Source organism: Limulus polyphemus, unplaced genomic scaffold (genome assembly GCF_000517525.1).
Source record: "Limulus polyphemus unplaced genomic scaffold, Limulus_polyphemus-2.1.2 Scaffold1480, whole genome shotgun sequence".
Lineage (NCBI taxonomy): Eukaryota > Metazoa > Arthropoda > Merostomata > Xiphosura > Limulidae > Limulus > Limulus polyphemus.
Window position 1 is genome coordinate 4,945 of NW_013667090.1, and position 21,896 is coordinate 26,840.

Here is a 21,896-nt window from a genome sequence, read left to right on the forward strand (position 1 = left end):
TTTTGAAGCGTCACCACATTGTAATAGTTCATGTCATTGTGTCCAATCATGCTCTATCTGATGACCTTAGTATCTTGATATTCCTACAGCGTACTTTCCTTTTCAAAAGACTCCATCATAACGACAAAATGTTGAGGCTCCATGATGTGGATGTGACATTTCATTATTTCTGTACTGAAATAGATAGTACGGAATAATCCTATCACCTTTCTTAGCCACTGGATGGCAGCTATCTTCAAACGTGCACTTTCACCTTGAAAAAAGTAGACTTGAACTAGGTGAAAGCTATGTTGTTGTCACAAAATTACTGTTTTATCTTCGGATATTATTAGTTGAAAAAGAGAAGAACACAGACAAAGGATGGAAGACCAATCTGGCTTATGTTTATCACAGGCTCTAATTACACTGATAAATATAAGCTTCCAAAACTCCCTATCTGGTAACCTGAAATCTCATTAGTTGCAACAAGTCCGGAGTATACATGGTGGAGCCAGATGGCTTGTAATGGAAAAGTATTAAGAAAACAATTTCGGAGTAAAAACATATTTGACAATAATCAAACCACAAGTCCCTACTAATGTACTCTGTCTATACATTAAATACAGACAAACTCTGGATATGAACTACCGGCACTTTATTAAATAAAAACTTTATTGAAGCCGTATGGCTTCCACTTTAAAATATCTCTCTACAAGTACATGTTTTGACGTGATCTACGTCATCCTCAGGTGTGACTTACAAGACTATTTTATACTTTCCCCCTTGTTCAATGTATTGAATTGTGTAAATATAAAACGTTGTTTTTAATTATTTATTATGATTTAAAAAAACTGAATACTTATATATAAAAAGTTTAAATAAAACTAAAATCGGGGCATGCATTTTGCCTTACATAATGCAGGAGTTAGGGTGAAGTGAGTCTACAATCTAACTTGAAACCTCTCTCTGACCTATTTTTTATCAGCAATCTAGATTAAGTATACCATTTTTGGTTGTGTATGATTGGTCTAGAAAAGGATAAGAAATGATTTATTACTGGTGAAAAGGATCTAGCTATATCATTTACATAGTGATAAGCAAGTTCAAAACATTTACATTAATATCTACTGTTTAAAGTTTTTAGGTTAAGTACTTATTGTTTCCTGACAAGTTTAAATAGAGAGCAGATGTACAAAATGTAAAGTATGTTCAACTAAGCACATGACACCAAACTTGTAAAGAAAGTATTACAATATCTAAAGTATGTATGTTCAACTAAGCACATATATTTAAAATATCCTTACTATGGTAAATGCAATTTTTACATAAAGTGACAGCAGATGTCAGTATGTCTGTTTAGCTGTAAATTGCTGGAACTTCTATTACAGTTGATATACAACTGAGTCTTTCCTAAAATGTGAGTTACGTCCAATAGTTGACAGATCTAACTACAAAGCAAACATTCCAGAATTTTCTCATAATATTCAAGATAGGCAAATAAATAAAAAACATTATATAAAAATAATTGTATGTTGTATATAAACATTTTGGGTTTTAAATATTTATCTGAACAAAGTTATCACAATGTAAGTGTTTGTAGTGAGACAGTAAAATTATTCTGTCTCTGTTTTTCAGTAGTCCAAGTTATATTGATCTATTGTAATTCTGAATATGTTTCCATGTGTTTTTACCATTGATATCTTCAATTTTGCTTTGATAAATATGTTTTGGATTTATGTTTCACTAAAATGTTAACATAAGGAAAACATATGTAAGCAACTGACATATCCTTTATCATTCTTTGCAAAGAACACATAGTGGGCTCACATATACTAAGTTGGGACATTATGCATTTAAGCTATATTAAAAAAATATCACAAAACAAAGTAAGTACTCACACAACACTGATATCAAAGTTGTAAAAAGTTTTTCATTACACTGTGGCTTTACAGAACAGGTTTTAAATCCTGAAGACAGCTTTAAATTGAAGATCTTTCGAGCTTCCAATATTAAATTCAGAACAGCAACAAACAAAATGTTTTAAGTTAATTAAAAGAATTACAATCTGTCTAAAACTTATATATAATTTCTAGATCATAAATCTAGATAAATGCTTGCTTTTCTTTTCCTAACAGGTATATCATGTGTCAATTGTTTCATTAATTAAATAAACCTTGTAATTTGTGGGAGGAATAAATGAATATAGCTGTTATGCAGTGTGTTGAAAGAACAGTTGCAAAAATACTTTACTTTTTACTAGTAGATAATTCTGAGGCAAACTGAATTTGAGTATTGTGTCTTTTCTTTTGCTAAATCAGTATTTTTTTTCACCAGATTTGTATACAAGAAAGAAATTCTATTACACTGTACAATAATAGCTAAACACAATAAACAGTCAAAAATACTGCCATTTCCCTAACACTGCATCTTTAATGGCATCCACATACTGTGCTGGAACCCAATATATCCAGTACCTGGAGGCTTCTGTTGGACCAAGCTGTAATCCCTATAGTGTAATATAGAGAACTGTTAATGACATATGTTCAAGTAGATAACATCTTTTAACCATATTTAGATATTAACTGAAAACCTGCAATACTGAAACCATGAAAGGATATGCCAGTAACAAACTAATAGCAAGATGTCACTACAGTATTTTTGTATACAGAATACAAACCTGCCAGATGCAAAAAGAGTTTCTTCATTATTAGTTTTTATTACAGGGTCAAAGTATTGATATTGTGTTACAGCACACTATAACACACAAGTTGGGCCATAAAATTCTTGATGTACATTGAATTGTGTCCTAAAATATAGCAGTGACATAATCCTAAATGATTAAACAACATGATTATAAAATTATGACCACATTAGATTGTATATCAGTTAAACAAACAATATGAAAACAGTATATTTTAAAATTAGATTTAAATGTCTCATGAAATTTACCTGTAATGATGTCAAATAGATTACTCATACCATTACATAACAATATATAATTTGAACAATTTTTTGTAAAAGTTATGTAACATACTTTTAAATAACCGTCTTTTTTATATAATTATAGAGTAATTTTATATTTTCCATTTTTAATAATCTTATAAGCTTAACAGTTAGTTAAAATTAAATAATCTATATATGCAAAACATTAAATTTTTCAGCAGACAGTATTTGTTCTAGTTTTTCTTACTTTTAACTTTTGAAGTATTTACTTTTCTGTTCAAGCTAGAGGGCAAGTAAATAAGTTGTTTTATACAGAAGAGTGAAAACTATAGTAAAAACATTTTTTTATGTAATGAAGTTGTTAATTAGTAATTTCAAAACAAAAACCTGATTATTGTGAACACTGCTGTAGGAAGCAATTCTGCAGTGGTCAGTCCATTGCCACAACAAATAATGTGTGAAAAGTATGCCATTTTTAGGGGTGTGTAGGGGCATGCCCCCACCCAAATATTTTTGAAAATTGAATGCTATGGGATTGAATCTTGAACCATTTTAACTACAAATACTGCATACACACAACATAATGTATTGAAATAAAATAAGAAAGTTTTAATACATAAGTTGTAGCTATACATGCATGAAAAAGTGGTTAGGCCATGGCCTCACTGCTTCCTACAGCCCTGGTGAGGTACTGGTAAGCAATTTTCAGTAAAACAGTGGATGTCTAAGCTTGCCAATTACAATAGCAATTAAAAATTGCTCATCAATGATTAAATACACAATTGTTTGCTATAAATTGATGCATTACTAATAAGATAAAAACTACAATTTTAGAAACTACATATAGAAAGTTAAGATTTTCTGAAAGTGAAAATGTATTTCCAATAATACTTACCTCCTCTCACACTTATAGCTACTACTTGACTGCCGGGGTTTCTTCCTTTTCCCATTTAAGCATTGGTCTGATTTTTTCTCACTTGCTCCAGTCTTTTGTACCCCACTTAACTGCCCTTAGCGATATTGGTTTTGTGACACTCTACATCAGTGTCAAAGCACCCTCTATCCTGGTACTGTATATAAGCACCACATTCAGATAATGTTATCACTTTTTTGAAACTGACTCAATTCCAGTCTCTAACACTGGCTCTTAGTGGGGAGGAAGGGCAGGAGAGTGTGAATAGAGGTACGTATTATTTGAAATATATTTTTGATTTAAGAAAGTGTTAACTTCCAAACATACATACCTCCTTTCATACGTACAGCTAGGATCCAACACTGATAAGGTGGAGAGGCTGGTGAGGGTATTATCCATACAAAAAGTGTCTGCATAGATCATGAGTGTGTCAATAGAAGATTGACACTACATCCAGAACAGGTATGCTCTTCACCCGAAACTTAATTTATGTACTGTGGGTGGAATTTTATCTGATTTGTCATCACTATTGTCCAGGCCCCAACCAGATAGCCAAGGTTCCATTACTCGTGGTTGGAATTATAGGGCCATGGTCCCTCTATCCCATGTTGGTGGGTAGGGCAATTGAACTACAATGTATATATATACTTATAAGTAGATCCCAACCTGTAGCCATAGAGTGATGCATTCTGAGCCACTGGAATCACGACAAAGAGATAAACAACACTGAAGCAGACAAACCTTCTCCTCAACCTGAAGAAGACTGAAATGCAACGCCCCAGGCTCAGAATGACGGGATCATGTATGCCTTACTCAACCTCAGGAAATCGAACTCATCCGGTCTGGAATTATGATCATTCATCCTCATTCCTCAACCATGTGGGCAAGGTAAGTTCCACATGCCCCTGGAATTATAGGGAGGAAGTGGAACAAACTGTTTTCAACCAAGTACCCAGGATGTGACCACTCTGCTTTTGGAATTACGAAGAGACAGTGGACCCTCTTCTGTGAACAATGTACTGAACCAATATGGAACAAAAAGAAGGGCCAAGCACACTTTAACAGATTAGCTGAGCATAAAATCTGAACCAGTATTATGAGTAGGCTCCCACATTGGCTGGTGCTGATCCTACCTACATCTGGGAAATAAACACCCAGGGACATAAGTAGGAGGGACCCCAATTTTGCCCTTTTATCCAAGAGTGGAGGAATTCACACTAATACTCTGGAAAAAAAGCCACTGTCCATCAGCCCAGTGACTGGAAACTGGGTGTGGTAAGGACTCCTTAACTCCACTAGTAAAATATGGGGTGTAATTGTGCATTGGGGAGCCCTTAGGAAAAGTGTTCTGGAAACAGTGCAATAGGTGAACCAATTTCCTACATTTGTAGAGGCAAACCTGCACCAATTTATTCAATCCAATGATCAGCAGGGATGGACAGAATCCCCTTATGCTTTACTCATGATAGTCCATGAGTGGCAGTCCAGCATAGTAACGATAATAGCACCCAGTGAGTCTCTAAGTGATCTTATGGAATACCTCATTTGTATAGAGCCTATTTCAACCAGTAGCAGAAAATTAAACACTTGTCTGGTTTTCAGTCTAATGTTTGTGCAATTAACTTGTTAAAAACCACTTTTACACTCTCCAAGCTACCTGGCTGCACAACAAAATATCAAGTGCTGCACACTTCATTATTTCAGCTGCACACATATTCACTAATGGTGAGGAGCCTCAATACTCTGATAGCCTTAATGATCCTGACAATCGATAGGCCTTAAACCGAAATAACCAAGTGGTAGCACTGCAAAATGGCCTAATGATCCAATAGGGTCGATGGACTAAAAATACCCCCTGCAGAATGCTGGGGATTCAAAGAATATTTTGTTCCAAGTATTGAACAGTAGTTGATAAGACCATCTTATAAAGGGTGATTGTGGAAGATGCAAAGATTGTGACAGATACATGACAAACTTAGAAATTAAACCCCGATGCTGTGCGAAAGACTGCATAACCTCTTTGCCTGAAGTTTCAGCTTCTAAATAGCCAACTGTACAATGTTAGGTCGTGGCTGCCTCCACAGTGATGGCCTAAGAACTGGAAGAGGTAGACACTCTGGAAGGTACTGCAGTAACAGAAACCAGGGTGTAGCTGCCGATCTGATGCTATCAACAGGACCCAACAATGATTGAAACAAATCATATTTAGTACCCTGGGTAACATATGAATTGGAGGGAAGGCCTAGAGTTATAATCCCGTCCTGTTCTGATGGAATGCATCCATTGCCAAAACCCAAAAGTGAGAAGTGAGGTACTGGAAACCAAATTGCCAGTAGTTGGGTGTTCCAACGAGAGACCAACCCACAAACTAGAGCTGCAAAATGAGAGCCAATCCAACAGAACCTTGCAATGCAGCATCTATTCTGCTGGGAGAATTTGTTTGGATTGACACAATTGATCTACTACCACAGGCATCACCCATGGAACCTGGCAAGCTAGTGGGGTGATATGATAGGAGTGGTCCTGGGAAAGGCGGTCCAAGATTCGAAAACTAGGAGCCCTGGACCAAGTCCTTCCTTGATGAAAAACACAAGATACCATCATGAAATTGTGAAGCCTAAAGACTTTCCTTTTCATAAGCCCAGAACATGAGGCATTGCTTTTTGAAGAGCAAGAAGGAATAAAACATTGTGTAGGGAACCCTTGTTGTCAATGTGAAGACTATGGAATTCCTGACTGTTGGTATATGCATCCCATCCCTGAAGCAAGGCATGCATGAAGAGATGGAACTCTGGATGAGGAACCTATATCTTAGTAGTGTCCTGACTTAACCCCTCAAGTTAAAGAATGATCCCAACTAAGGACACTGGGGAATCCAGTGAATCAATGCTTATGATCCCTTGGTTGCATAAAGACCATTAATCGGATTTCTTGTGCTCTTGTCCCAAATGCATGAGGGATTTGAGTGATACCTACATTTCCAGAAGAGAAAGAACCCCCAATTCAGTGGGAAAAGGAGAGTAAGAGTCGGGCTTCCTGTTTCATAGTGTGGAGCATAAAATATACCCAGACTGATGACATATTGAAATGGAGCAAGAATAGATGCCTCAGCCCTGAGAATGAAGCCTGCCTTGTTTTGTTTTTTTTAAAGTAGAATCAGGATATGATGTTCTGACAATTGATGAGATGGTGCCAGCAGTAACCAGTCGTCTATGGAATGGTGTGCGTACAGTGCAATGAAATGAAGGTGAAGAGAAAAAAACTTGTACAATACGGCAGGAATCGTGAAACTGAAGCAAGTCCAAAGGTAAAAGCCTGAAACTGCAGTACCTGACCCTTGTGCACAAAAACACTGATAGTAATGGAATACCGCCACTATGGCAATGTGCAGATAGAAGCAGACTACAACAAACTTGACATCCAAAATCCCAGTAGAAAATTTCAACTCAGATTGAGGAACAAATAACTTGTGAACCTTGGGGAATCTAAGCATTAATATAGACAAGAAAGATCAATGACTGGACACAAATCTTCTGTTTTCATATGCCCAACAACTGACACAAATAAAACCTTTGGAGATGGAAACCCTACAGGGTGAAAGGATGACAGTGGTAAAGATGTGAACTGAATGATTAATCCTGACTCAAGGACCTGCAGTGCTCCTGGATCCATGGCTAAGATTACCTCACATTCAGAAATTCTCAGAGCCAAGCACCCACAGACCCAGAAGGTATACAATAATCACCACAACCACTGGTGGTGATCTGACCAAGGAGCAGAACAATTGGATATAGACAGCATCTTTTCTGGGTACCAATGTACCAAGGATCTGATGTCAGGGATTGGGGCCCATAAATAGGGGCAGAACTATGACCCCTGTAGGAGCTGGTAAAATTCAAGACACCAATATGGATGAATGTAGAAGCCAACACTTGAACCAATGTGCATGCTAATAACGGTTACAGCTCACCATCAAGGAAGATGGTGATCCTGAGAGTCTTCCAAGAAAGTGAAGTGAAAGGAAAACAAAATGTTGGATTTTAGAGTTGTAAGTCTGTAGATTTACCCTGTCCCATCAGGGGACATTGATTTATTCAGGTTAACTACAAACTTCACCTTAGAACTCCAAAATTCGAGTCACAGATGTATTATTTGAGAGTTGGAAAATGATTCCACCTGGCAGTGGTAGACTAAATCACGAAGTTCGGACAACCATGCCAGATAAGGCATAACTGTGCTCATGTAACTGAGAAGTAAACCTCCAAGCATTAACAACAATGTCTGTGGATAGAGAGAAAACTAACAATTTTCTCCCAGACCTTTCAGCCCTCAAATGAGGTGCAGACTTAAAAGCAACTGGAGAAAGTCCCTAAACATCACACTCTTGATTAGTCAACAGAAGAAAATAAATCAAAGGCAGCTTATCTCAAAGTGGCCTCCTTTTTGTTTTCAAATGTCATTTAAAGACTGTGTTGATTACCATTATTTGGAACAACAAGTTTGTTTTGTTAGAGCAAAGCAACGTTGGGCTATCAGCCACTTCCACCACAGGGAATAAAACCCCGGACCCCAGCGCTGCAAGTCCACAAACTCACCACTTTCCCACAGGGGGAGCTGTAAAAGTCAATGTACTAAAACAAGGAGCAGTAAAAAAACTATTCTAAATTCTCTTCAGAATGTCAAGGATCACCAGAACTGAATATATGTTTCCATCTCACTACAAATAAGATATGAATGAGATCACCACTTGATAGTCTCAAAAGTTCATTCTGTAAGTTAGCTTTCGAATTGGGGGGGGGGGTACAAAAATCAACTAGGTAATACAGAAAAAATTCAACGTATCTCATAGTACTAGGAAACCCGTTAGTGGTGCTTTATCGAGGAAAAAGTGATAACATTATCTGAATGAAGTACTTATAAGCAGTATCAGGATAGAGGGCACACTAACATAGGTGGAGTGTGTTAAAACACAAATATTGCCAAGGGCAATTAAGTGGGGTATAAAAGCAGAGCAAGCAAGAAAAAATCAGACCAATGCTTAGATGGGAAAAAGAATAAATCCTGGCAGTCAAGTAATAGCTGTAAGTGTGAGAGGAGGGAAGTATGTCTTAGAATAATATCACCTTAGCCTTTTCAAATTCTTATGCAAAATGATGAGTGACATAATTGTTACAAGCTAGATAAGGTCAAAACATTAAAACTGCAGAAAGTAATTCTGAACCACTGAGAGTAAAATATTAAATAAAATAAATGAGAAAATGTAGGTCAAGACAACACAGAAAAAAAAGTCTAGGAACAATTAGAAAATAATGCAAGATAACGTTGTTTGTGTGATGAGAAAGAAACATAAAAGTGGCTAATTTAGAAGGTAAATTGAACATGGAACATGCAGCTAGTAAACTAGGTTAACTTGGAAATTAATACAATCACCCTGAACATGTATATGAAAAAGCAGTAACAAAACTTTCAGTTAATTTCTTCAAAATGTGAAATAAATGGGCAAATAATCAGAAGCTAGAAGAGACAAAGGGCAAAATTGTAGGCTAAACTTCTTCAAGATGTGAAGGAAATAAGCACATGCCAGAAGAGACAAAGGACATACTTGATGACTAAACTTCTTCAGAATGTGAAAGAAATAAGCAAGTAAGTACGAGCTAAAAGAGACAAAGTGCATACTTGATGGCTAATCTTCTTCAAAATGTGAAAAAAATTAGAAAGGAGCAAAAATAGGAGAAATAAGAATCATGAATAATTATTTAAATATTATTTTAAAATTAAAAAATACTTTTATGCATCAGAAATTCCACATGCAAAATCATTATAATGTCGAGATAGTTATCAAATGTTTCTTAAGAAAAAACAATATTTTATCTGTTATTTTCAATAATTAATCTCTGTATGGGTTTGACAGATCTGACCGATCTCGCAACCACCATAAAAAATTTGGAAATAAATGTATAAATCATGCCTCTTTCATTCTCGAATGAACACATATTATAACACGAAACATATATGTTTAGACTAAATAGCTTAAATCTCATAACATTATACATTTATACATATTTATTATTTTTATTGTATTGACCTTTCAGCTATGCCTGGCTAACAATACAGAAGTTACAATGACGTAGCTCACGTGCACTCATGTTACCATATCAAATAACATAAAACTGACCTTTGATCTGTACAAAGTAACTTGTCTTGGTTGTGTTTTAGTAGACTAGTATTTTGTAAAATACAGCTAAATTTCAAATATTCTACATTATATATGTTGGTGTACTTTGGTGACAGATTATCTTGTAGGCAGATTTTGTTGAATAAGACTGATGTCTGTAGGTTTACTTTCTTCTTTCAAGAAGAAAGTAAACCTACAGACATCAGTCTTATTCAACAAAATCATTATATATGTATATAGGTTATTGCTATTTTGAATCAAGTTCTTAAACTTATTTTTCTTAAAACATATAACAGTAAATAAAGAAGTAAAGTAAACAATTATCTCTTCTAGTTATGACCTTTGTACTTGGTTACTGCTTGACATAGGTTGCTAAGCCTTTAAAAAATTTGCATGTGGAGGATATGAAACAATGTTTTTTAAGTTTTATATAAATATTTCAATAACTAAAAAATCATAAATTACAACATTAATACCATATAATTCGCAATAATTTATCAAGCTTAGTGACTAAGATGTATTTTAGTCTAAAAAATATATGAAATTTCGACCAGACTAAATACACAACCTACCTCGTTGAAATATTGATTCAAAAGAAAGAAATCGTGCTAAGTCTATTAAAATGGCTGAGAAAGCTACTAGGGTGACATTCTGAGCTTCCAATTGAGGTTAATCTCAGGGATGGAACCTGTGCTGAAAGAGTTAACTGTGTAATGAATATCTGTATATACATTTGATTTGTTTTGAATATATTATTTTAAAATAAGTTGATTGTGTGCTGTCTGTTTATTGTTGAAATTTATTGCCAACAATTCACAGACATGTACTGTAAAGAATCTTGCTCATACACATACATAAAATCCTGACAATGTGGAAATAAATTATTATACTGACAAGAGAAAAAAAAAGGAGTATTATAAAAAGAAAACAGACATACCATTACATGATATTCTTCATGACCTTCAATAGGTTCACTAATAACATTTTTTATAGAATTCATTCCAACTTTTTCTGTTCTTTCTGTAAAAACAAAAACACACAAGTCATCTTAATACATATCAAAGTGAAATATTTTCCATAAAATATGAAATACATTAGAGTTTGTAACTAAGAAGTCATGTTAATAATTTTCTTAAATATTTACTATTCATTTAAATTTACCAGAATTCCAAAAGAAGAATTTTATGATGTTTCTTTGACAGTAGAATTAATGAAGCAAGTCTTGCATAAACAAAGTATAATTTTGGCTAAAGCCACAGGATTAAATAATCTTTTAGAAAAATCACAAAACTTCTCAATGACATATGTTTTATACAGAATGAATGTCCATTCTATATTATTCACAAAAATGAAAACTTACTCTGGAATTTATAAAAAAAACAAAAATCAGTATTTCTACCCAAATTTCTGTTAACTAATTTTAGATTATGATATATAAACCATAAACATTATACAAAAAAGAATTTCCTTATAAAAAATAGTAAAAAATATAATACAAAGAAAATTCAAAAATAATTACAAATTTAATTAATAGGACAGTGATATAAAACAAATAACCCAACAAACTACAATTCAAAGATGATTTTAAAACTTAAAATGAAACTACAAATGGTATAAAACAAAAACTCAGCAATATTAATCACTAAAATGATGCTCTAAGTCAACTCCAAGAAAAATAATACCAGAAACTATAATAACAGAAAGCATATAAAAATGATCTTGGACTAACAACAACACATACACATTTTTCAAAGTGATCAAACTGGTGTGAAATAAATGATTTGGTCATTAAAGTAAGTTTTTATTTCTGTGGTACAAAAAAAACAACAACATACATTCCATATCTGTGGATATTTATAAAATAAAATTTATAACATATTAAGCTGTCTCCCTAATGTCTAATGTCTTGACATGGTTCCTTGATAGCTTTCTCCAATGTATAGTCACTTTTAAAGAAATTAAAGCAATGACACTTAAAAATATAACAATAATAAAATACTGGTATAAGTTTTACAACATCAAGTTTTTTTTAGCCTCAGCATACAATCTTTTTTCTTTTGTTTTTGGGTGAAAGATTTGACACTGTTTAGAATTACAATAATAGGAGATTTTTTATTTTTAAATTAATACTTTTGATCATAATTTTGATGAAATCAGATTACCAATTTAAACATAACTATGCACAAATAACTTAAAGATGGGTGTGAAAAGAAAATATAAGTGTTTTTATTGGGAGATTATTTTAAATACTCTGAATCTCAGAAAGATTGTGGTGGTATAGTCTGTTATTACTGATTTGGGTTGTTATTTTGTTTTTTTTTGGGGGGGCATGTTTAAATACTCTATTTAAAGTTGTGTATGATCAACTATTCAGGTAGCTTGGCTTGGGTTGTTTACTTTTTATATGAAAATCTATCTTACAAAAAATTTTGTTGCTTTTTTACATTTCAATTTTTATAACTGGGTTATAAGGAATATGTTTAAGGTAAGTAAAAAAATTAAAGCCTTCTGCTTGTAAGTTGGCTTTTTTGTAAATCTTCATTACCACAATCACCAAGAGTCAGATTTTCACTAGAAAAAACAAAACTTACCCATACCTTTAGTACCTATCCAAAGTTGATCTACTTCCAGTTTAAAAGTTAGACGTACTTTACCACCTGATTTATTCACCATCCCAGACAGTGGAAAAGGAGGAAGGCTTTCCTAAAGGTTTTACATGTGAAAAAAGATTTTTAATAATGTAGTTTCTTCATGGGTGTTCAATGGTTAGTAAGAAGTATATTCATCAACCCCATTCTTAAAAAGTTATATTTCCTGCTTATCAAAATCATTACAATTAATTATAAGTAAAATATATTTTGCTTTAATTGGTTTTAAGTCAAATTATATTTAATGCAAAGTTCAACCAAAAAATTTATCTATGATAAAATAATTCAGAAAAATCTGGAATCAATGGCAGTTATACGATATTAAACGTATGTGTGTACATATACACACACACGCATAATGCAAGTTGGCCAACCATATGTAAAACACCCCTTTGATATGGCAAATAATCCCACAATCTAATCAATATGCACAAACATGTTTTGATAAATTATTTCCACCCTAAGAATAAAATAAAAATCAAGAATATAAATTGTAACTAAAAGTTATCAGCTTCTCAAGAAGCAACTTTTACATGCCACACTTTCAGTGTGTTTATTAGTTACAATATTCAATCTTTTTTGCAGCTGTCAGACAATTAAAAGTAATATATTTTATACTGTTTCTGAAATGGTTTATGTTTTAAATATGACAGGGTTGGTAAAAAGCTAGTATTCATCTCATTTTTTGGAAAACGTAGCTTAACCATAAAACAAAACACGAAGCATTTATTAGATGTTTTAGAATCATCATAATTCCATCAGCAGTAATCTAGGGTTACAAAACAAACAAATCGAATATACAAATATAAGATGAGAAAATGAAAACTGAGGCACAGTTAAACAGTTAAAATAGGTTTAAATCCAGTGAATACTGTGTGTTATTTGGGGATGGGAGAAATGTTTTTATGTGTAATGTTTCTTTTATAAGAAGTTCAGTATCATGTTTGGCTGTTGAAAGAAGTTTAAAGTTTCAGAGTGAAATCAGATGTCCTGTTTCATTGATAGATAGCAGAGTTGGGAGGTTTTGTAACCTTTCTTCCAGTTTTTATAATATGCCCATGTATTCACATGCTCGTACTTTAACGTGACAATTGGTTTCACCAATATAGGAAACCTATAGGAATCATGATGACAATAAACATCTACCCATTTTTTCCCGAACTATATAGGAAGTAAAAGATAACTGAAAATCAAAGTATTCATTTACAATTTCTGTAATTACATTTTACTTTCTTTAACAAAGTTGTCATATATAAGCATTATGATAAAACAGATCATTTAAACCAAAGCTGATTACTTGACCAGGTACAAACTGTTGTATAATACATATAAACATATCTTATATAAAAATGGGAAAAGTGTTACCACATATAATTTTTGTGCTGAAAATCTAAAAAAAAAATTACTCTCCAAGAAGATGTCAATAGTTATGTATGTTGATTAATATATATTATTAGTTTTTAACTAAAAATAATCTTGAATTCCTTAATCTGTTGGGTAGGGTTTCAAAAACATCATGCACTGAGAAATGTAGACAATAGACAATGATTTCCCTCAAAAATAAAATGTCATTTTTATAGCAATATACAAACAAATAAACATTCAACAACTGAATAAAAGGCATGGCTTTCCAAAAGTGTACTTTATGTTAACTTACCATACATTCATAAAAAAAAAAGTTAAATAAGCTCAATATTCTTTTAGTAGAATGATATCATCATCATCATTGTTAGTAATACTACCATTTTCTAGTCCAGAAACTATTTGAAAATGGTCCTCAATAAATGACTACATTTATAAAACAATAAAAGCAATTTGCTTGCTGTTCCTACAACATTAATTTCACCTTGTGAATGAGCAAGTTCTCTTTTTTTTTAAGGCTCTGTCCACCATTGGCCTTTCCTAAGATCTTACACCAATCAGAATGGACAACATCACATTCTCCTATGATGTATTCAAGTCCACTTGACTTAATTGGGATCTTAGGTTAAGCATGCTCTTTTATTCACATTAACACTTTTCTTTTAATGAAACCTTACTGACAGCACAGACAAGTAAATTTACAAACTATAAACAATGACTGTGAAGCAGGAAATCAATCCTTAAATCTAATAAAAAAAAAAAACCATAGGTAACAATTAAGATTAAACACACATCTCAACTTTATAAGTGGGTATATCCTTTTAGCAACAAATTTTTACTATTTAAAGAATATATACCCATGAGGATATTTAGAAACTTCAAATATACATGTTACACTGACATTTTGCTTATGTAAATAATTATAAAGTGTTATATTAATGACAAAAATAAGGAAATCTTTTTTATATTAAAACTTTCATATTGTTAACTTCTTTATGCAAAACCTCATAGGTTTATACCTCATACTTTATAAACACAATGAAACAAAAGGGTGTATGCACAGATTCGGCTGAAATGTGTGTTTAAACATAATAGTAATTCAGTAAAAACTTACTTTGATGTGTTTTAAGAGACATTATTATTGATAAAAAACTTGTCTTACCTTGGCATTTTTAATACCTGGCATGCAATCATCTGGTACACCTTTATCAATAACCTTTTTGTGGATCTATCAATAAAAGTAATGAAAAAAATATTCAATGAACCTAAATTACTGACAAACATGATGAAATAAATGGTGTTGTATGATAAAACTGATGCAATATGTGTACACTGTATAACCAACAAAATCTATGGGTACCTTTCAAAAGCAGTTTCAAATACAATCAATATATAGTAAATTCCAATGTACAGATTCCTGACAAATCTTACAAATTTCAGTTCATGGTTGGTATGTTCCATAAGAAAATTCCATTTAATTTTTTAAATGAATTCAATTATGACTAATATATATTTTGCTTAATGTTTTAACATCTGTATCATTCGGTTGATGATACAGTTTATGAAATGCAAAATTATAAATCATAAAAGTTTCTTTTCAATTCTATGAATTTCAAAGTTACTCAAATAGAACAGTGATTCTCAACTATATAAAATAAACTGAAATAAATTGCACAGGTAATACTATATATAGTTCAGAGAGTATGCAACAGAACAGCTCATATATTTCAAAATAGTACTTCATACTGTTTCATCATAAAAAAAAAATTCCCTAGTTCTTTCAAAGTAGTTCAATTTTCACAAGCATATATTATGAGCACTAACAATCATAACCACTTATGCCATTGTTGACATATGCTAATAAATCAGAAAAACAGACGAGCTGATTTGTCACGAATTTGGAGGGGGGGGGAGTCTTTAACTGTCATAAATTAAAATCATAAATTAACAAATTATCAAAATATGTCTAAATAAAGACAGGTCAATGCACTTATAATTCATACCATAATTTATTATGCCTATCATAAATATGAAATCAACAAATTCAAATGAAAAAAAAAGGTCAGCACAATTATAACCTACTACAATTCATATTACGTTGACAAATATACAAACACCATTAAAATAACCTAAATTCAAATAGACCAACAACTGAAGATAGAAAACTACATTTGTATTATATCGTGCCAATCCTGTGAGAAAGGTTATTCATGTGAAAACAGAAGAAGTGTTGACACATGTGTTTCTGGATATTAAAAAAAACAAAAAACATTAACTTTAAGATCACAAACAAATCACTTTCCTTCATATGAGAGATTCTGGTTGTCAAATAAATTGGCTTTCAACAAGAATCTTATACAAAACAATAACTAAATAAAAAGAATCACCATCAAAAGTTTCATAATCAAAAGCCTGCCTAATTTTAACACCTCTCAGGCTCACTTTATGACATCTTGTGTCCTTAAGGAAATTCAAAGTTTTGGAATTATACAGGCATTGTTAACCAGTTTTCTTGCCAGAAGACAACAAGAGACTGAAGGCAATGCATAAATGTGTCAAAACTAGTTTCTCTAATATCATAACTTCTAACAGTTTTTTTCCATTTACTGTGGTTTTTCACTAATCATGATACTATTCAAATTAATATGGCCATGCTACATACATTATTATGCCAATTTGTGGAAGATGTTGGGATCACAATAATATAACAGCTATTAGATCAGCACAGTCATTTACTGTACACATATATTATAGGAGTTATTTTGGGTACATAGCTCCTCCAAATTAAATATTTCTAAGCTAAGTTGGTGCTAACGATAACAAATGTTAATATCTGTATTAGCCTACAATTCACATACATCCAAATGATGACCACAGGCAAGAAAGAGAAGGAATTATGTTTTCAAAGAAAGATGGTATAAGGCACAAGAAGCCAACGGCTTGAATGGAACATACATAAGAGCATGTAAAACCCCATTTAGGTTCCAGTCAGGCATACAACCAAAAGAACCCAACAAGGAATGTTATGTATCAAAGCAAGGGCAGGGGAGAGAGATATGAAAGAAAAGGATAGGCATACAGAAAAAAGTGAGACTAGTCGAAAAACCTGAGGGTGAAAAAACACTTTGTAGGTAGAATCCTGTCTGGCTGTTAAAGGCAATCTGCCACCAGGTTGAGAACCCCCAGTGCATGACAAATTGTGAGACAAATATAATGAGAGTGAGCCCAAAACAGCAGGTCCAACGCATGGAAGCAATGAGTACTGGAACATATTTTGGGACACATGGGCTAAATAGCCAGATTTAGGTATAGTTCCTAAACTTGAGCTACTCTCTGGAGGGAGGGCAACCAATGGGCAGTACCTACCACTTACAAGGACTTGGCTCTCACTCTTATAACACACCTACAGTGTGGAAATATGTTTAGAAGCATTTCACTAGCTGATACTCAATCCAGTATGCTAATTACCAAGATATACCCAGATCAAAATGCAAAAAATGGTGTTGTTAGAACCTTTTACAAAGTTATACATCACATATATATGTGTGTGCAGGGACAGCAAAGAGAATACTGAAACTATATGATAGAATTGTGTGAGATATTATAATTACTATAAAGTAATGAAAGAACTGTTACTCAATGTCATGCAGACACGTTATGGATTTTGAAACTAATAAAGCACAAAATGCTGCAGGAATAACATAATCAAGATATTACTTATGCTTTAAACTCCACTACTATGAAACTAGTGTTGCAAAGGACAATACAGATGTTGCAAGTCTTGAGTATTAAATATAGCCATTTTTAATTTAATTTAAAATGCATTAGAGTTTATAACTTGTATATTCTGTACCTTTGACATCTTTCTGGTGCACTTTCTCACCTTTCCTTGCTTTTAAAAATATTTATGGCTTTTACGTATGCAGAATTTTGCTACAACCTTCACTACTTAATTAATTTTATTTGTTGTCTGTATCGACTTTATGTAATATCTATCAAATATGATACATGTTACTTTAGTATATGAATGCCAAAGCTTCAATTATATCATTATTTGTATTTTAATGTAAAAAGGAAGAGTTTTTGAGGATGATTAAATTTTTTCAAATTAACAAACTAAATCCAAATAATTTTTTGAAACATACCATAAAAAAATGAATAACCATAAAAGGTTACAAGTTGTGCACATTTTAAAATTCACATTTATAAAGAGTTGGTATGGACATTCATTGAAAATGTTTACATTACATTGTATTTGAATTTCTAATTTTGTTTGGTGATTTGAAAATTATGACACACATACATATATGTATATAATTAACATGAAATTTGTCATCACATCTATAATAACTCAATATACCTTTGACATCTGAAGGTACATTTTACATAATTTAACAAATAATATCAAAATGTCAGGATATCAGCTATATACAAAAGCTAGAATACAAGTAATTAAGCTTAACTTTTTTATTATTGTTATTTTCAAACATGGCAGGTATTTAGTTTTAATTCACAGATTTTTCCCAACTGGGGGCATTTAGGATATTGATACTCCCTTTCACTCTGCTTGTGTTGATTTTATGTAGTAGAACTGAAAGTTAATAATTTCCAACACTAAAAATGTATTTCTGATGGATACTCACTTCTAGTTTTCCCAATTTAGTGCTGCCCTCTGTATGCAAACTTTTTTGCTTTACACTAGCCTTGAGACTTCCACCTAATCCCACATGTTTCCATGTGATAATGCTGCATTGTTGCATGCAAATGTGCATGCTACAACCGTACACCAATAGAAGTACAACACTGCCTTCTAGCACAGTTATATTGATTGTTCAAACCTCACTTTGAGATAGGCAAGAAAGTAAGATGCACCAGAAGAGGGGAGATAAGGTTGGGAAGTGTAAAAGGAGGTGAGTATCTATCAGAAACATATTTTCAGTGTTGGAAAATTTTAGCTTCTGATATGATATATAACATCCAGCTAGAATCCCACATTGAAGTGGTGGAGGGACTGGTGCAATATTTTACCTTGAATCAGAAAGCCCCCAAAAAGAACCCATGAAGTGCAACATTCTATACATTAGAACAATATAGGGGTACATTCTTCATCCAGAAAAGTAGTGCTACAAGAATGGGTAGAAGATACAAGCACAGTCCAAACCCTGCATCAGGTTCTCGGATGTGCTATATGTGTAGTAGTGACTAAGGTGTGTCAGACATTACAGGGTGGGTCAACTGCATTCCAAGACCAGGTGGCACCAGGAATTTGGCTTCCAGGCCATGGTAGGATGACAGTCCCTACAATCTTCACCTCAAGCCCTGTAAGGCAGGATTGAAAAGTAAGAACTGCCCTACAATTGAATGAGGACTTATGTTGGCTGGTCTGGTGCCAATCCAATACCAGACCACATGGGAACCCAACTTGTGGGTGGTGGTAGGATGGGGTAAAGTCAGCAAAAGAGATGAACTGTACTACATGGACAGAACACCACTGCTCTACTCTTTACTGAGTGGAATTGGTCACATTCAGGCAGCATCCTCCATGGTCCACCACCCCAGCAGCTAAGAAATGGTGAGTGGCAAGGGCTCCACAAAAAGAATCAATAGCATACAAATCAGAATGTAGCAACCAATGGCAAGAATGAAGAGGGAGATAAGTTTTAAGGGACAGATGATATAAGAAACAGGAAGTCAAAGGTTCAAAGGGGAGTTGGGTAAGGGAATAAAGAAAAGCACTAAGGACCCATTATGTAGGCTAGAAGAACAGAAAAGTAGTCAAGAGAGCCATCCAGTAACCAGCAATAGTCAAGACAGACTAGCCTTGGCAAACAAACCACATGAAGAACACAAGTAGAAGGGGAATGGAAGGAGAAGGTGATCACATCCATCACTAGTGTAGATGTATGTAGAACAGAAGACTTAAATCAAGGAAACTTGGCATTATTGTAAGTGGCAAAGGCATCAATGTGTGGAGTGCCCAGATGAGAGCAACGCCATTGGAAAACACGGGGATTGGGGGACTGCGCTGGAAAAGACATCCTCAGAGAGGTTCCACTGATTGTGTAGAGTCCACAGTAAAAGATGCATGTGAGCGTGACTCAAGGGATAAGAGGTTCCAAGGAAACTCAAGTCCTCAACAGATAGAGAACCTCTTGTGCAGGTAAAGAAAGAGAGGATAAAGCTGTGGAAACCAAACACTCCATGGCCCACAAATGCAGATAGTGAAAAACACATCCAAATGAACCAGATACTGGTTGGGTGTGAGATAAGATTTCTTCAGCTTGCCTGCCAACCTAGACAAGTCAAAGGAGTCCTATTGGGATGAAGCTAAAAGAAGCCAGTTGTCCATATAATGGTGGAATCTCAATCTCATGCTGTGAATGTGACAATAAAAGGCATCCACTAAGCAAAGAAAAAAAATGTAGGGGGCTGGGACCAAGCCAAAAGGAAAAGCTTGGAACTGATAAGCTCAAGCATGATGTACAGACTGAAGATAAAGTCTGGATGGTGGGAAGATGGGAATGTGAAGGTAAGATAACTGAGGAAGGTTGAGAAACTGACAGAAACATGGCAGAACAATGACCAGATGCAAATCCTTGGTGTACTTGGGAACAACAAACAGATGGGAATAAAACCTCAGAGAATAGTGAGAAATTCTTTTGATAGCATCCTTTACCAAAAGGTCCGACACAGCCTCAGAGAGATACTGATGGGAGACAAGATACCCTGGAGGCAGAAAAGGAATGGGAACAGAAAACAAAGGGGGGGAAGGAAAACAAAAGGTAAAGCCAATAAATAAAACCTGTAGCCCCAATTTTCAGCCACAAAAGGAATCAATAGATCTACAAACTGGGCTAAATGGGCCCCCACTGTTCCTGAGCCTAGAAGATAGTCCCTATCGGCACAGAAACCTATGGATAGTGGAAGAATGGATGGAAGAAAAGAAATGGCAGGGAAGGACAGGGAGCAGAAAGGATTCAGGGAGACATCAAGTAGAAGAGAAAGACAAGATACAAGGGTAGTCAAGGTAAAAAGGTTGGTGTATGCCCCTTAGATGAGAGAGGTAAACGTACTTATGCAAGAAAGGCATCCCTCCCCAAAAAATCCCAGCACCAGAGTAACCAAGTGAGAAGGGACACAGCTGAGGAAGAAAAAAGCACCAACAAAGAAAAAAGGAACAGAATCAGTGTCCCCTAAGGGGAACATTGGATTACTTCCAAAAGGAGATAGATGAAGGATATGATAAAGAAAAAGGGTAGTGATAGTAAGGCAAATGCAAGAAAACTGAATTTGAAAAAGACTAACAGAGAACAATGGATCAGAATACCAAGTCTTAAGAAAAGACTCCAGAGTTTAGGAGTCCAAGAAAAGGGCTTCACTTCAATTGTAAGCCAAGGTATATCTGCAACGAGTTGAGGGGGGATGAGGCATACTGGCACCAGAGTGAGGCTGAGACAAAAAAAATTTCAACATTGACTCAGATATCAAGAGAAGGAGGAAAAACAATATTCTGAAGAAGGGAAAGTAAAAAATAATATTAGGATCTGTGAAAAAAGTTACATACCTGAGAAGAAAAGTCATGGATGGATGCAGACTGTTGAGGTAGATCCACATCTGCACTAGAATAATTGTTTGCAAATTCAGGTGGCAGGAAAAGACTGCATAAAAGCCACATACTTCTGGATTGGAATTATCAGAGAAGTCCATGTCAAGGCCTGAAATAGGCCCAGGTTGTATGCAAGACTCCACCACCTACTGCCCAATGGCCGTCATGTCTTCTAATCCCTTATAGTGATGGCACACGACAAGACACACATTTGGCATGTAATGCTGTTTGAATACAAGAAGGGAAACAACACCTCTGTAACCACAAAGT

The 21,896-nt window shown here is 34.0% G+C and overlaps 1 protein-coding gene across 2 annotated transcripts in view; it reads right to left on the reverse strand.

Moving 5' to 3' along the window:
• Nucleotides 1-1,889: 1,889 nt before the first annotated feature.
• Nucleotides 1,890-21,896, reverse strand: part of LOC106463780 (ubiquitin domain-containing protein UBFD1-like) — a 113,896-nt gene continuing 93,889 nt past the window's right edge. Inside the window, exons 6-9 of one of the 2 annotated variants that reach the window (XM_013923847.2) lie at nt 15,183-15,248; nt 12,608-12,713; nt 10,948-11,030; nt 1,890-2,485 (exon numbers count right to left, since the gene is read on the reverse strand). In XM_013923847.2, coding sequence (XP_013779301.1) covers nt 2,375-2,485; nt 10,948-11,030; nt 12,608-12,713; nt 15,183-15,248 — 366 coding nt within the window. In that variant the 3' untranslated portion in view covers nt 1,890-2,374. Of the gene's footprint in view, nt 2,486-10,947; nt 11,031-12,601; nt 12,714-15,182; nt 15,249-21,896 lie in introns of both variants that reach the window. The other variant, XM_013923846.2, reaches the window with a different exon arrangement.